Here is a 14,193-nt window from a genome sequence, read left to right on the forward strand (position 1 = left end):
ATCGAATTTTTATATTTTATGTACAAATCCAAGGAAAATATGACTTAAGAATGGAAGTCTATCTTTATTCGTGACTACGTGAACAACGACAAATATTACTCACCTTCACAGAATTATAAAAGGCTTCAAATATGCCAACATTTTTGGCGCTCAGCTGTAAATTGACCGACCCTTCCATTGATAAAGTAATGCCATCATGTTTTACATCAGTGCCTGAATGGACTAGAATTACTCCTGTTATATTTTCCTTTAAAAGAAAACACACATACAGAAACTAATATTCCTTAACTAAAATTACTAGGAAAGTTAATTTCTAGTACTAAATCCTTATCTCAAGAAACTAAATAAAATAAATAAAAAAAAGTACAAATTAAACAAATGCAAATATATGGCTACTAATTGCAAACTAATACATTTTAGATTTAACATAACATTTTATGAATTAAGTATATTACAGACGTCAAATGCAACATGCAAGTACTGTTTTCTTCCACGGTAATACGATTTGTTAATCGCAGATACGATGATGCAACAGGGTTATGAATGTGTAGGTCTTCTTGTATTCCCATTTATAAGTAAATGATGATTATACAATGTAATACCAACTATTTTGGGTTCTTATAAGATACAGTGCTCATGAAAAGTAATAAATGATGGACGTTCCCTCGTAAAATACCTTTTCTAATAGATAATACGATCTTGAAAAGAAATAATAAGTCGTATAACAATAACAGTATTATGATTATCCCTTAAAAGTCAGTCTTTCACGGCACGGACTTCACCTGACTTAGTTTGCGACCATTTGATACGTGTCCATACCTTGCAAGTTGTCGCACCGTGAAATACATAGTAGTCACGGTCAAAGGACATGATTTGATTACGTTCAAGAAGATATCAGACGTAGAGTAGCATATGTCGAAAATTTGACTCAAGTTGTGGACAGGGGTCAGCAACACTTAGCGCCTACGTCTGTTGCCTACCGTTTAAGTAGGATGACCATCATTGGGTTCACAAGAAGTGAAAAACCGCTCCCGTGGTTTATGATGAATTCAAGTTCATGCTCCATTCAGCGGAATGGTAATAGCATACACAGCACACAACATAAAATTAGAAATGAAATCGTTCAGTTTTATGTTCCACGGTTATGACGTACAGACGGTTGAGAATGAATGAAATGATGGGATGAAGAAAATGAAAGAAGCCCGAGAAAACTACACACACGGTTTGTCCACCTCAAGGTCCACATGGGACAGCTGGGATCGAACCAGGGACCCCATGCACTAGAGGTTAACGCTTTACTACTGAGCCACCACAACCCAACATAAAAGTAGAGTCTCCTTAAGAAAATTATGAAACGAACTCAGCTTGTTTATAGCAGTGTTCAGGTTTCTAGTACTATCTTGAGCCCTCTATATGACTCTCCTATCTGTACACGCTGCATCCAATTGACTAGCAATGTTTATTTGTGAAAATACTTGCATCATCGGATTTTGTGTGTGAACCCAGAATTACATACTGTGAGCCGCAGATCTGCACCAGTTGGAATGGGTAATGTCTCCACTCTCCATTGAGCGACACAAGTTTGTCATTCGTCCAAGAGCAGTTATTCCAACAGATAAATGGCCATAACTAACGTTCCAGTACGGCTGTGTTTCCGTGTTATAAAGTTTAAAATGTTGCCGACAACATGTAATATAAATCAGATTACACACTAGTGGCGTAACTAAAGGCTTGGGTGCCCTCCCGCAGACAGCTTGGAGTGAGGCCCCTTCTCTACGTCTCACCTCATGATTTGGGGCCCTCTGATGGCTTTGGGCCTCCGCAATGCGGGGTCTGCGGGGCCCATATTTACGCCCCTGTTACACACACAGACACAAAAGAATATTGGTCTTTTATTTAATTTCAAAATATTGACAGAGCACTATGGACTGAGACTTAATTCGTCAATGAGTTTAAAGCACAAAAATGCAGTTACGAACAATATTCCAATAAGCAAACTCTTTTTTCATGTACTTTATCAAAAACAGAAGAAATTAATTGGTGTTTATGGCCATAACGAATGACCTGTCTTAATTCCCATGTATTTCTCTTGTAAAAGAAAATAACCTGCTGCTTAAGTATTTTCATATTATTTACTTCAATTTTCTTTCCATCAAAGAAAAAAATGTACTTTCCGCACTTTAGGATTTTATCTTTCTTTTGTATCTTTTCATACCCCCCTCCCTCAATTTCTCAACCTAAACTTTCCACACTTTTGCAAGTCTTCTTCCTTCTTTGCTAGCCATGAGATGTCTTCTGCAAATTTTAGCGCATATATGTCAAAGTTGTGACATATCATGTTTAACAGGGTGTCAACTAGTCTGAAAACCCTGAAAAAGTCAGGGAATTTCCTGTATATTCTGGAAATTTTTGGTAAAGTTAGTCATAACAGCAAAAGTCATCATACAATGAAGGGCTTCTAGGAGTGGCAACCTTTGCGTCTGGAGCTCATGGTTTCTGCTCTCCCTGTTAAAAGATGATCCTCATGTCCATCGGTGTAGTAGGCTATTGCAACCGGTAACCCCCAATAAAGTCCTAAATAACACTTGTTCTAATGCTGTTGATTTTAAAGTAGCAATAAGTGAGAGCCTAACTATGTATAGTTAACTCTAATTTATAATATAATGCGTACCTACATTAGATTTAAAACTCCTATTCCATTTTCCGTATGGTTTAACATTCCGCGTGTCTTACTGTATTTTATGCAAACAAAAGTTTGTTTAGAGTAATATGGGAAAGCAAACTGTTGTTTCCCAAGAAAGTGAAAAAAAGCCTCGTTCATTAGGAGACTCAGAACAGAAGTGTAGCAATCTTAACGTATGGTTAACCAAATCCAGAAATAAATAAATAATAAAAAATAAAAAAAATCAAAATGGTGTTAATAACCGAAATGTGTGTCCTTAAAATTATTATAAGACGTAAGTATGTGTTCTCAGTGATGTGAAAAGACCGAAGTATGCGAACATTTCTTTGTAAAGAGGACGTTACTCGTGCAGAAATTTTGTGGAGTTTACATTCACTTATAATACATCAGTCTTTAAGAGAAACAGGTAGTGCAACTATATATATATATTAGTTGCATTGAAACAAGGAGCGAAGAGGGATGGTTATAAGGGAAGATGGGAGGCCATCACAAAAAAAAAAAAAAAAAAAAACATTGTATTTAACTAGGTTGTTCTTACCAGCAATAAATAGATACTTGTTTTAGCATTGTTCGTAATTTTATAACAGCTGTCGCAACTAAGGGAACAGATATTATAGAACTACGAGTATTCAGAGAATAGTGGTTACTTAATTTCACTAAAATAGTCTGGAAAATTTTCTGTTTTGGTCTGAAAAAAATCAGGAAAGTTTATTTGTCTAAAATAATAGACACCCTGGTTTAATAGAATCATAAACAAATTAACGAGCCTGTATACTAATCAACTAACCTGCTAGGTGATTACTATGGCGGTGTATTTCTGCACAGTGTACAAAAGCTGTATTTTATGCTTTCAACTGTAGCATTACTAGTTTGAAACCATGAAAACTGTTATTGAAACTCGTATTGTTGCCAATACTTTCTCTTACGCGTGTACCTACCGTCACTAACTCGCCATCACCCTTCGGAAGCACCCTCTTGTTATCACGTGGTTTAGCAGTTTGGGCACTGCCCTGATTCGGTTAAATGGCATTCGTGCTTTTTAGTAACTACGTAGCACATGATAAGTTTGTTTTTTGCACTCTAGTTTCTATGCCATACATTCGGACACCATATTTATACACAAACAGTAATTTTCTACTCAAATTGCTAAAGTTTACAAGCCTCTGTTTTGAAAGTAACTGACTTGGACAAGTTTTTACTTCAGTCATTTCATTCATTGGGTGATTTCAATTTTTTGGTTCCGATTTTGAGAACGTATCTGTTCTAGGCTCATTATTTGCATCGAGTCACGTCGTGACCTCCTGTCGATGATTGTTCGTTTTCTGTTTGAGAGATGTATAGGTATGACTTGACGTCATGTGTTGTTGACAGTGTTTTTCTTCATGTGGTCTTGCTTATGATTTGGCCTCATGTGCTGTAGTTCGTTATTACAGGTGCATTTCGCGCGTGTTGCTTTCTACTGTGTGTTAAGCTGCATTCCTGGAGGCACATGTCTAATGTGGTGAATGGTTGATAATTTGCTTCTGTGTTATTATTGTGATGTACCTTTTATAGTAAACGAGAAGGAGAGTGGTTCTTGCTGTAGTTTTTTTTTCTGTTATTATATACGTTGCAAATTTCAAGTTTCGACAAATTTAGAACTATGTTACGATGGGAAGTTAGCATGCTTCTAAATCTATCAACATTTGAATCTGGCAATGTTTAAAATAATTGTAGAAATGTTACAGTCCGAACCACCATGGTTTCTATCCGATTCGATTGATGAGGAACTGGTTCCTAGTGATATTTAACAAATTGTCCCCAGGGCCCAATTCCCTACGAACCGATTCATTTAACGATTCTTTGAATAAAATGACTAAAATGCCTGCCCTGACTTGTAACTCACCTAACCTAACGTAATCTAACCTACCAAACAGAAAATTTATAGGTAAAATATGTGAAACTTTTTTTTTTTTTTGTTTGTGTGTGATGAAATGAGAGTATGAATATAAATAATTACATTACTGCTGTATTGCCGAATGAGACGAAAAAAAAAAAATACTATTTATAGCTTCTTCCCCCAAATACTAGGTTGTGACCCTACCACACTTGGTAGTGATTATTGTTCGAAATACAGTGTGCACGTGGCATGAAAGCTAGTACACAGAACATGAACCAACTTGTGCTCGGCAGGCACTAAAAAGTACGAATGCTATCGGGTAGGAGGAGGAGGGCCGAGTGGAATGAGGGAGTGCGTCCGTAGGAAGCAGGCGCGTCAGCGGTGGCGAGTATACGCATAAACGAGGATAGTAGAAAAAAATTGTCATAAAATGCGTGACTTATGTGTAGCCCAGCTTGAGGGGAGATACAAAACGTCATCCTAAAAAGCACCAAAATGTACCAAATTATGTTATTCTACTTTTCTGTAGTTTCAATTCGTTTCTACATTTACGACAAATTGTTCTTCTGTTTAGAAGACCATATCTTTGACAATTTCAACAACTGACACTCCTTATTTTTGAATAACTCGATAAAATTCAAACACGATATTAACAATATTGTTATTTACGCACCATTTCCACACTGCCTTTCCCATGAATCATAACAAGTGTACCTCTCGGCCTCTACATATAGTGTCGCTTACAACATCAAAAACTACGGCAAGATTTTACTTTGACTCGGACAGTGACTTTAATCGGTTCTTATAGGTTCAATCTCTTCTAGGAACTGTTTATGCCTTTGGTGCGACATCCTTGAATGAAAGATAGATTGGTGGTAGTTCATATTTTCCCCTCTAGGTATCTGCGTACTACTGTGATGTCACATGTTCTTTCTGCCTGTTTGTAGTTAGTTAGTGTGTGTGTGATTTAATTTTCGTTTCATGGCAAATAGCGTTAGCAAATGCGATTGATAACCCGTTAAATGAATTTGATACAAAGCATTTGAACTTGTCTTTTTTAAATAACTTTGTATTAAATTCTAATATTAATTCCTCTCGCTTTGCAACATTGTGTGGTTTAATTGAGTTAGAGAAAACCTGTGATGGTTGTGGTCGAAGGCTGAAGCTATTTCCAACGTACGGTAAAAGTGGGCGTTTATTGTTTTTTTTCTTGCTTGTAATAACTGTGCTCGCTTTAATAAACCTACGTCTGTGCGGAAAGGAACATTTTTCAGTAATGTGAACTTGAGTATTCGGCAAGTGTTCTTGCTGTCTTATTTTTTCATGTATGGAATCAGTAATTATGAGTGTTCTGGTATGACGAAAACCTTAAGTACTAAAACTGTCTCCGACTGGCTAACGTTTTGTCGGGATGTCTGCTTAGAAACTAATTAAACAGTCAGGTGGTTTAATAGACACACATTATTTCATCACATATGCATCCGGGATCTATTGTAATTACTGATTGCTGGAAAAGGTCCATAGATCTTATTCAATAGATGCTTCAAGGAAGGGTATTATCCCACCACTTGGAAACTAGCTCACGTGACCCCAATATTAAATCAGGACTTAAAGATTATGTATCCTCCTATAGGCCAATATCTCTTCTTTTTGTAATATCAATTATCTGCGAAAAAATAATCAAAGACAGGCTACTTAAATTCACCTCACCTTACATCCATAGTTCTCAGCACGGCTTTCTACCGAAAAGCTCAAGTCTCTCAAACTTAAGTACTCTTCTTTCCTGTGCAGTCAAATGTATGAATAACAATACTCAATTAGATGTTATCTACTTTGATCTTTCGAAGGCCTTTGATTCTGTCAGTCACATTCATCTTCTTCATAAACTCTCCAATAGATTTAATGTACATGGCAAATTTCTCTCTCTGATCACAAGCTACTTGAAGGACCGTAAACAGAGAGTTGTTCTTTCAGGGGCGACTTCTAACCCCCAACCCGTTATCTCAGGGGTGCCTCAGGGGAGTGTGCTTGGGCCTCTGCTGTTTGTCCAGTATATGGATGATCTCTACACGCACTTATCAGCACAACCTAGTGGCCTTCTGCTTTTTGCTGACGATTGTAAGTTATACAGAGAAATATCGTGTCTCCATGACACAATTGCTCTACAGGAAGACATAAATTACCTTACAGGTTGGTGTGAAATGTGGCACTTGAAACTCAACAGTAAGAAATGTGACAGTCAGGGTTTGCCCAAGTGGGCCCAGCCCGAAAAAACCCAGCAGGTTTTTTCGGGTTGGACCCACCTGAAAAAACCCGCCTTGAAATCCACCTGGGTTTTTGAGCTTTTTGGTAGTATATTATTAGTACAACTAAGGTGATCATATTGAAAGTTATTTTTATCAGATTTTGAACTTCCTTTGGGCAAATTAGATGCTTTCACTTTAAGGTAGACAACAACATTCAACATAAGACCTTTATAAAGTTCTGAATAAACTGAATGAATGAATAAAAAGAAACTTCCCTTAGCTTGAGATAATTATAGAACAAAGTAATGTGTGGATTATGCTTATAGCCTATTTGAAGTAAAATAAGCAATTCTATATTTTAGAAAAATACTTTCCGTGAATAGTTTGCTTGCTGACTCGGCGCCGCCGAGAGACGTTATCCCTCATACGTTGACAGGTTTAAAGTCATAGGTGCCGGTACTAACAGTAAATATGTAAATACATTAGTAAAACTATTAGTATTATTTCTTACCTTTGGTGGTAACAAAAGTATTCAGTAAAATTTGGTTTTCCAACAACAGTCATTTGTTGCTATCCTTCAAATAAGCATTCTGTAGAATCAACACCAGCAATAGCAAAGAAATTCTTGTCAAAATTATGAAGCTTAACGCTCGGAGCTCCCAAGACTACGTGACGCTTACTATTTCAAGTGCTGAATTCAAACTTCAGTATTAATTGAAGTTTCGATGTACAGTAAAGCAAGCTGCATTTTCAGGGAAAACCTGTCGTGAAAGAAGTGTTCGGGAAATTCCCGCAATTGAATGCGCAAAGCATCGGGAGTGAATACTTCAATAATAAAACTATTTATTTTACGCTGGAAGATATTTAATTTCATTTATTACATTTTGAAACACTTACTTTATAAAATACTAGCAGCGTTCACCCCGCTTCGCTGCGGTCACCCCGGAACGCAATAAACTTTGTTACTTAGATAATTTTTACTTTTTCGCTTTCAAATTGCAGTAAATGTTAACATTATAGCGCCTGTCATTTATGTTAACCCGCCGAGTGACACGGTCATGCGGGTTGCATATAAATACGTTTATTTTTACCTATGATGAACTAATAACAAAGGATTTGTACGTTATGGACACTTGAATGGTCAATTATCTCAAGACACTGGTAATTAAAAATTAAAGTGATATGATAAAAACCATCTAGGGTCCAAATCCTAATAACCCCCCAAAAATAAAAGAAATTGGTTCAGCCGTATTAGCGTGATGAGGGAACAAAGGATTTGTACGTTCTCTTTTATAATACTAGCAGCGTTCACCCCGCTTCGCTGCGGTCACCCCGGAACGCAATAAACTTTGTTACTTAGATAATTTTTACTTTTTCGCTTTCAAATTGCAGTAAATGTTAACATTATAGCGCCTGTCATTTATGTTAACCCGCCGAGTGACACGGTCATGCGGGTTGCATATAAATACGTTTATTTTTATACCTATGATGAACTAACAAAGGATTTGTACGTATGGACACTTGAATGGTCAATTATCTCAAGACACTGGTAATTAAAAATTAAAGTGATATGATAAAAACCATCTAGGGTCCAAATCCTAATAACCCCCCAAAAATAAAAGAAATTGGTTCAGCCGTATTAGCGTGATGAGGGAACAAAGGATTTGTACGTTCTCTTTTATAATATAGATAGATGAATTATAGGCCTATCTTTGTTAATTGTTTTAAATTAATTTTCGGAAAAGAATAGGGTTGGTTTTTCACCGGCCTGGCCGGAAATATTGCTGTTATTTTGATTAAAGCTGGTGACCGGTACAAACTTCTTACCAGCCCATTTATGACCGTTTTTTTCAAACTTGTATCTAGTTTAAAGTATAGATTTAAAAAGTAACTTTCATTATGTAAATCCAAAACTCACCTTTCACTATCAACGATTAATATATTTTGTTCATCTGCTTACATAATTTTGAAGAGATGACAGGGATTGTATCACGGAAAATTTGAAATTTACTTGTAAGGAACTTTATACATTCATTGAGGGAAAAAAAAAAAAAAAACTTCTTAAAGCAATTTCCTGTAGTTGAAGTGTAAGTTTAAAGAATAAATTTCATTTTCCAAATCCAAAATTGTCAAGTAAAGATTAATTTATTCATTTGTTTCGATAATTTTAAAGAAGTGGTGATAAATACAAAAAAATGATCAATGCCGATTTCAGTTTCTCATTTATAGTAAGGATGGCCAATTCTGGAATTCGGAAAATTTTCTGAATTTTGGAATTTTCCGAAATCCGGAAAGTAAAATTTCCGGAATCCGTAAAGTTTTGGCCATTCCTTATTTATAGCATTAAGCTTATTATTGAATGTACTAAGGATATGCAGAATACAGGTGCTAATGCACTTTTGTTCACTATGATAGTATTTTCCTTCCCATGGGGGAGGGGGTCCGAGCAGAGATACGTTACACTTAGACTTATATCATAGGGAATTTTGCGGAGGTGCGGTTTTTCTACTTTCCATAGTTGGCAAACACTAGAAAAGAACCGTCTTGCAACAAGTGCTCGGGAAATTCCCGTAATTGAACGCACAAAGCATCGAAAGTGAACTTCAACAATAAAACCAATTATTTTACGTTGAAACATATTTATTTCATATAACATTTTGATGAATTATGTCTTTGTTTCAAATTAATATAGCTATTTGGTATTCATATTTGCCGAACGTCACTCAGGCTCCTGGGATGATCTACATTTGTTCGTTTGTCTGCCTGTACTACACAGTGTTCAACTTTCAGTCTTTTAAATTTTCAGGATACAAACTGGAGACACTCTAAATTTTCTGCATAGATTTTGGCGGCATACGAACGTAAAATTACAAAATGGCTCTTTTAAAAAAATAGCGGATATTCACGCTACAAAGGGCAGTTTTCGGTCTTTCAAGTTGAAATTTTCAGAGTAAAAGCACGAGAGACTTAATTAGCTGTATATATTTTGGCGGCATAAAATTTCAAAATGACGGCCATTATTCAAAATAGCGTGTATCCATGCTACAGGGTACTATTTTCGGGCTTTTTAAGTTCAAATTTTGAGGGTAGAAGCACGAGACATTCTAAATTTGCTGTATAGATTTTTTCGGCTATCCAATAAAAAATTTCAAAATGGCGCCCATTTTTCAAAACAGCAGAGAATAGAAAAATGTTGCAAGTTGTAACAATGACAATCTTGAAATGTAAATCAAATTTTAACATTTTTACCCCAAAGACATTGAAATATTTCGAAAAAAAAAAAAAAAAACAATTAAACCCGAAAAAACCCACATGGACCCAGGTGGGTTGGGTTTTTTTCAAAAATACCCGGGTTTTTTCAAACCCTGGTGACAGTATTACTATTACTTTGAAAAAGTCTCCTGTTCCCTCCACATACCATATCAACAATTCCCCTATCACACATTCTGCTAGTCATAACGATCTTGGTGTCATCTTTGATTCAAAACTCACCTTCTCTGACCACATCTCCTCAATACTAAAGATTTCAATGCGCATGTTGAAACTTCTTTATCGATTCACCGAACTACGCACTGTTTCTTCATTAGCAACGTTTTATAAGACTTTAATACCGCCTAACATCGAATACTGCTCTCCCATATGGGCCATGGCAGCACCTACACATCTCTCCAGACTTGATTTTGTTCTCAATTTCTTCATCGCTATAGTCCGTTTTCGTGTTCCTGCACTTCGAATATTATCTAAGAAGGAGCTCTTGGGACATCTTAATATTCAGACTCCTGAAATACGCAGAATTATCTCTGACCTGAAATATCTACATAAAATAGTTAATGGAAGCTTAAGATCGGAAATATTACTTCAGGAACTATCTTTACGTGTCCCTTCCCGCATCCCCCGGAATACCCACCTATTCCATCTTGCCCGTCTTAGGTTGGCTGTTATACAGAGGTCTCTTTTTTATAGAATACCAAACTGTTATAATCAAGTAACAACTGATTTTTTCGAGCTACCCAGTGTTTGAAAGAGCAATTAAACGAGCTTTGACGGAACAGTTTTACTCTTACACTCTTTTTTCTATGTTGTTCTTATTGTTTTTTTTTTTTTTTTTTTTTTTTTGTTAGCATGTCCCTGTGTAAAATGGCAAAGTTATGCTGTATCTGGGAATTTGTTCAATAAATAAAATAAAATAAAATAAATAAACAGGAAGGTGTTCGCTTTACATAAACAGATATTTTCAATTTTTATGCCATGCTAGATCCCTATATCATTAGCAGTGTGTTTTTTTATTTTTTACTTGATATTATTTTTATTCTTGATTTATTTAGTATTTGTGCATGTTTTAAAATTACGAGATGTATTATTATACGGTTTATTTTATCCAGCTATATTTTAGGGGTTTGGTGGACCGGTAGTCCCCATCTACTTCCGAATGAAAGCCGTCCACATTTTACATTTTTCATTTTCAAGCTTTTGGCTGAGAATTAAACATCGTAGTTGAACATTATGGATAGTTTGGATGAGGTTAGTTTGGAAATTGGTTTTCACTTCATTTAAAGTATATTAGTTTCATTTATGGCTGTTTTCTTGTCCACATTTTGGAGATTTTGTGAATTACGGTTGTTTAAGAATTGATTTATCTGAACCAGTTTCCAGAGTAGTTTGGGAAGCAGTTCCCAAAGATTTTTCTATTCTCCAGACTAGTCTAGGGATGAATTTTGGGGGAGAGTAACAGGTTGTCTGTTCCAAAGAACTGATTCCTAAACTGCCCCGGGAATCGGGTCCGATGAATCGGTTGCAGTCACTGTCCGAGTCAAAGTAAAAATTTGCCAGAACTACTGCTAACAACAAGTATTTTCTTAACTTCAACTATTTCCCTCATCTGACTTTCACTCACTCTTCCTCACAAACCAAACTGAATTACCCAATTCATCTGGTAAATTTTCTAAAATTGGTCTGGCGATACAGCAGTTAACTCTGTAATTACTGTCAGAGCACAAAATATTGACATAAATTTTGAGTGATAGTGAAAGTGTGATATACTGACACCCTCTTGCTACCGTTAGGGCCCCCTGCTACGTTCCTGCCCTGACTCTGCTAGTAGTAATTTTGTGCCCACCTAGCACAAGTTGTTTCGTATCTTATGCACTCTAGTTTGTATGCTATACGTCCACACTGTATTTATGCTTAGCCTTCCTGAAGTCAATCTGCAAGTAGTAATGGATATCCATTTAGTGCTCTCTGCTGAAAGAAATACAAAGGGGTTAAGTTCCAAAGTTGGGCGTCCCTTTCTAGCAAAAGTTTTAAAATTTACAGGAAAGATATGGATAATTTGATTGTTTGTGCGGGTTAAATTCCAAAGTTGGGCGTCCGTTTCCAGCAAAATTTTTAAAGTTTACAGAAAAGATATGCATAATTTGATCGTTTGTGTGCTTGATAATATATAAAAGTCTCAAAAAATCTGTTTATCTGTTATATATAAGCGGTTATAAACATGGGACTATACGGCGAGCGGAGGGAACTACTTGGCGCAAGGTAACTGAACAGTTGCATTGTGGGAAAGAAACGAGCATTTAAGTTATCAACATGGCGAATGTACAAGGGCAATTAACTAACAGTTTTAACATTTCTGAAGCAATACGTTGATAACGAGCAAAATATTTTAAAAGTTTGTGAAGAGGACGGATTAATGAACCTAATAATAAATTGCAGAAAGTGTGGAAAGGAGATAACAGCGAAAAACCGTGGCGAAAGCGGACGCCCAACTTAGGAATAAATGCCGATTAATGAAACTAATAACAAATTGCAGAAAATGTAGAAAGGAGAGGACAGCGAAAAATCGTGGCGAAAGCGGACGCCCAACTTTGGAATAAATGCCATACAAAGCTCTAACCTAACCTGAAAATGTAAGGAGTGTTTCAAAATTTGCTAGAACCATCTGGTCGAATAAAGACGAAGTAAATTTTACCCGTAAAATTTTCTGATTTCGTTATTCTTAATCTACATCACTACTGCTTTAGCTAGATGTACCTCGCATCCGTTCTTAACTTGCTAAAGGTATAGCCTTTCTTTGTAAAGTAATAAATTTTATTTTATTTATTTATTTTTTAATCGAAAATCCCCTTACATTTATTGTCAAAATTCGCCCTGTACCTGAAATATAAATATTTTAACTTACACCTTCATGATAAACTTTGTTTGCTTTTTTCACTCTGATATCCAACAATGTTGACGTTTTATTATTCATCTTCAGGGTATCTTAATAATATTCAAAGCATGATAAACAGTTAAAAATTCACATGTTACAATCACAGATTACATAGCCAAATAATAGAGTCCAAAACGGGCTTTATTTAATCAGTTTCTTTCTTCTTCTTCTTTTGCTGTTGGTAAAGCATTAGCGAAGATCGCTCACCCGGCAATTATAGACGGTGTTTTCAAAGAGAATGCAAGTAGATGTAAGTGGATACGGTAGTAAATACATCGAGCACCGTTTAGGCATACAACTCGAGTGCTTACATATCTGTGTAGTGTTATAAGTGTGGAATCTTATAACTTAGTGTTTCAATTCTCAATAATAGTACCAAGTGAAACCTCTGCAAACAGTGTAAGTAGAGTTTAACCACCCCGCCTAATGGCGGAGGTGTCAGGAGGTGATTCCCTTCCCCCCTCGTTACCAACTGTTCCACTCGATCATACCTCAAATGAAGTACCTATGGCAGAATCCATTCCGGTGGCCAAAGAAGTCACAGTAAACTCAACACCACCCATAAATTTATATCTACCACATCATGCCTCTCCATACGTCGTGCTAGTGTTGTAAATAGAAAAAAATTTTATGTAGGTGTAATTACCATAAAATGCAAAACACTAGATACTGAAACGGTACCAATATTTTACAATTTATATGAGTAGCGTACCTAGTAATAATCCGGGTTTCTGTACTGTTTTACCAATATCAACGAAGAAATAAAAGTATAAATGAACATTTGTTTCTTTCGTGAAAGAAGGCCTTTAATAAGTACGAAAATAATATCACGAACAGTATAAAATGCAAATAACTTGTCTAAAGGTAAAAACTAATACTAATTTTCCTACTAATATTTTTCTGAATATCATATATAAATAATTTGTCGACTAGATATATGATATGCATTGCTGGCTCTATCATATGTGCAACACGTGCATTTGCACGGGGCTGGAATATTTGTCATAAGTATTTTATTTAAAATAAATATTTCTTGTTGGAAAGACTTCATGATCATGGGAGCTAAATTTACTAAGCTGACCTTCTATTTGAATACTACATTCATAAATTATTTTTAGGTCGCATTAGTTTAAGTCACATGGTCAGTGCTAAAGCAAATGGTAAAATAAATCCCAGAATA

General features: G+C 35.8%; 1 protein-coding gene across 1 annotated transcript in view; it reads right to left on the reverse strand.

Annotated features, from left to right (window-relative positions):
- Positions 1-13,157, reverse strand: part of LOC145660641 (vacuolar protein sorting-associated protein 26C) — a 36,330-nt gene extending 23,173 nt beyond the window's left edge. Inside the window, exons 1-2 of the mRNA XM_081725936.1 lie at positions 12,984-13,157; positions 104-247 (exon numbers count right to left, since the gene is read on the reverse strand). Of these exons, the coding sequence (XP_081582062.1) occupies positions 104-247; positions 12,984-13,052 (213 nt within the window). The 5' untranslated portion in view covers positions 13,053-13,157. The remainder of the gene's footprint in view (positions 1-103; positions 248-12,983) is intronic.
- Between the last annotated feature and the right edge of the window lie 1,036 nt (positions 13,158-14,193).

This window comes from Thermobia domestica, chromosome 9 (assembly GCF_964235325.1).
Source record: "Thermobia domestica chromosome 9, izTheDome1.hap1.1, whole genome shotgun sequence".
Classification (NCBI taxonomy): domain Eukaryota; kingdom Metazoa; phylum Arthropoda; class Insecta; order Zygentoma; family Lepismatidae; genus Thermobia; species Thermobia domestica.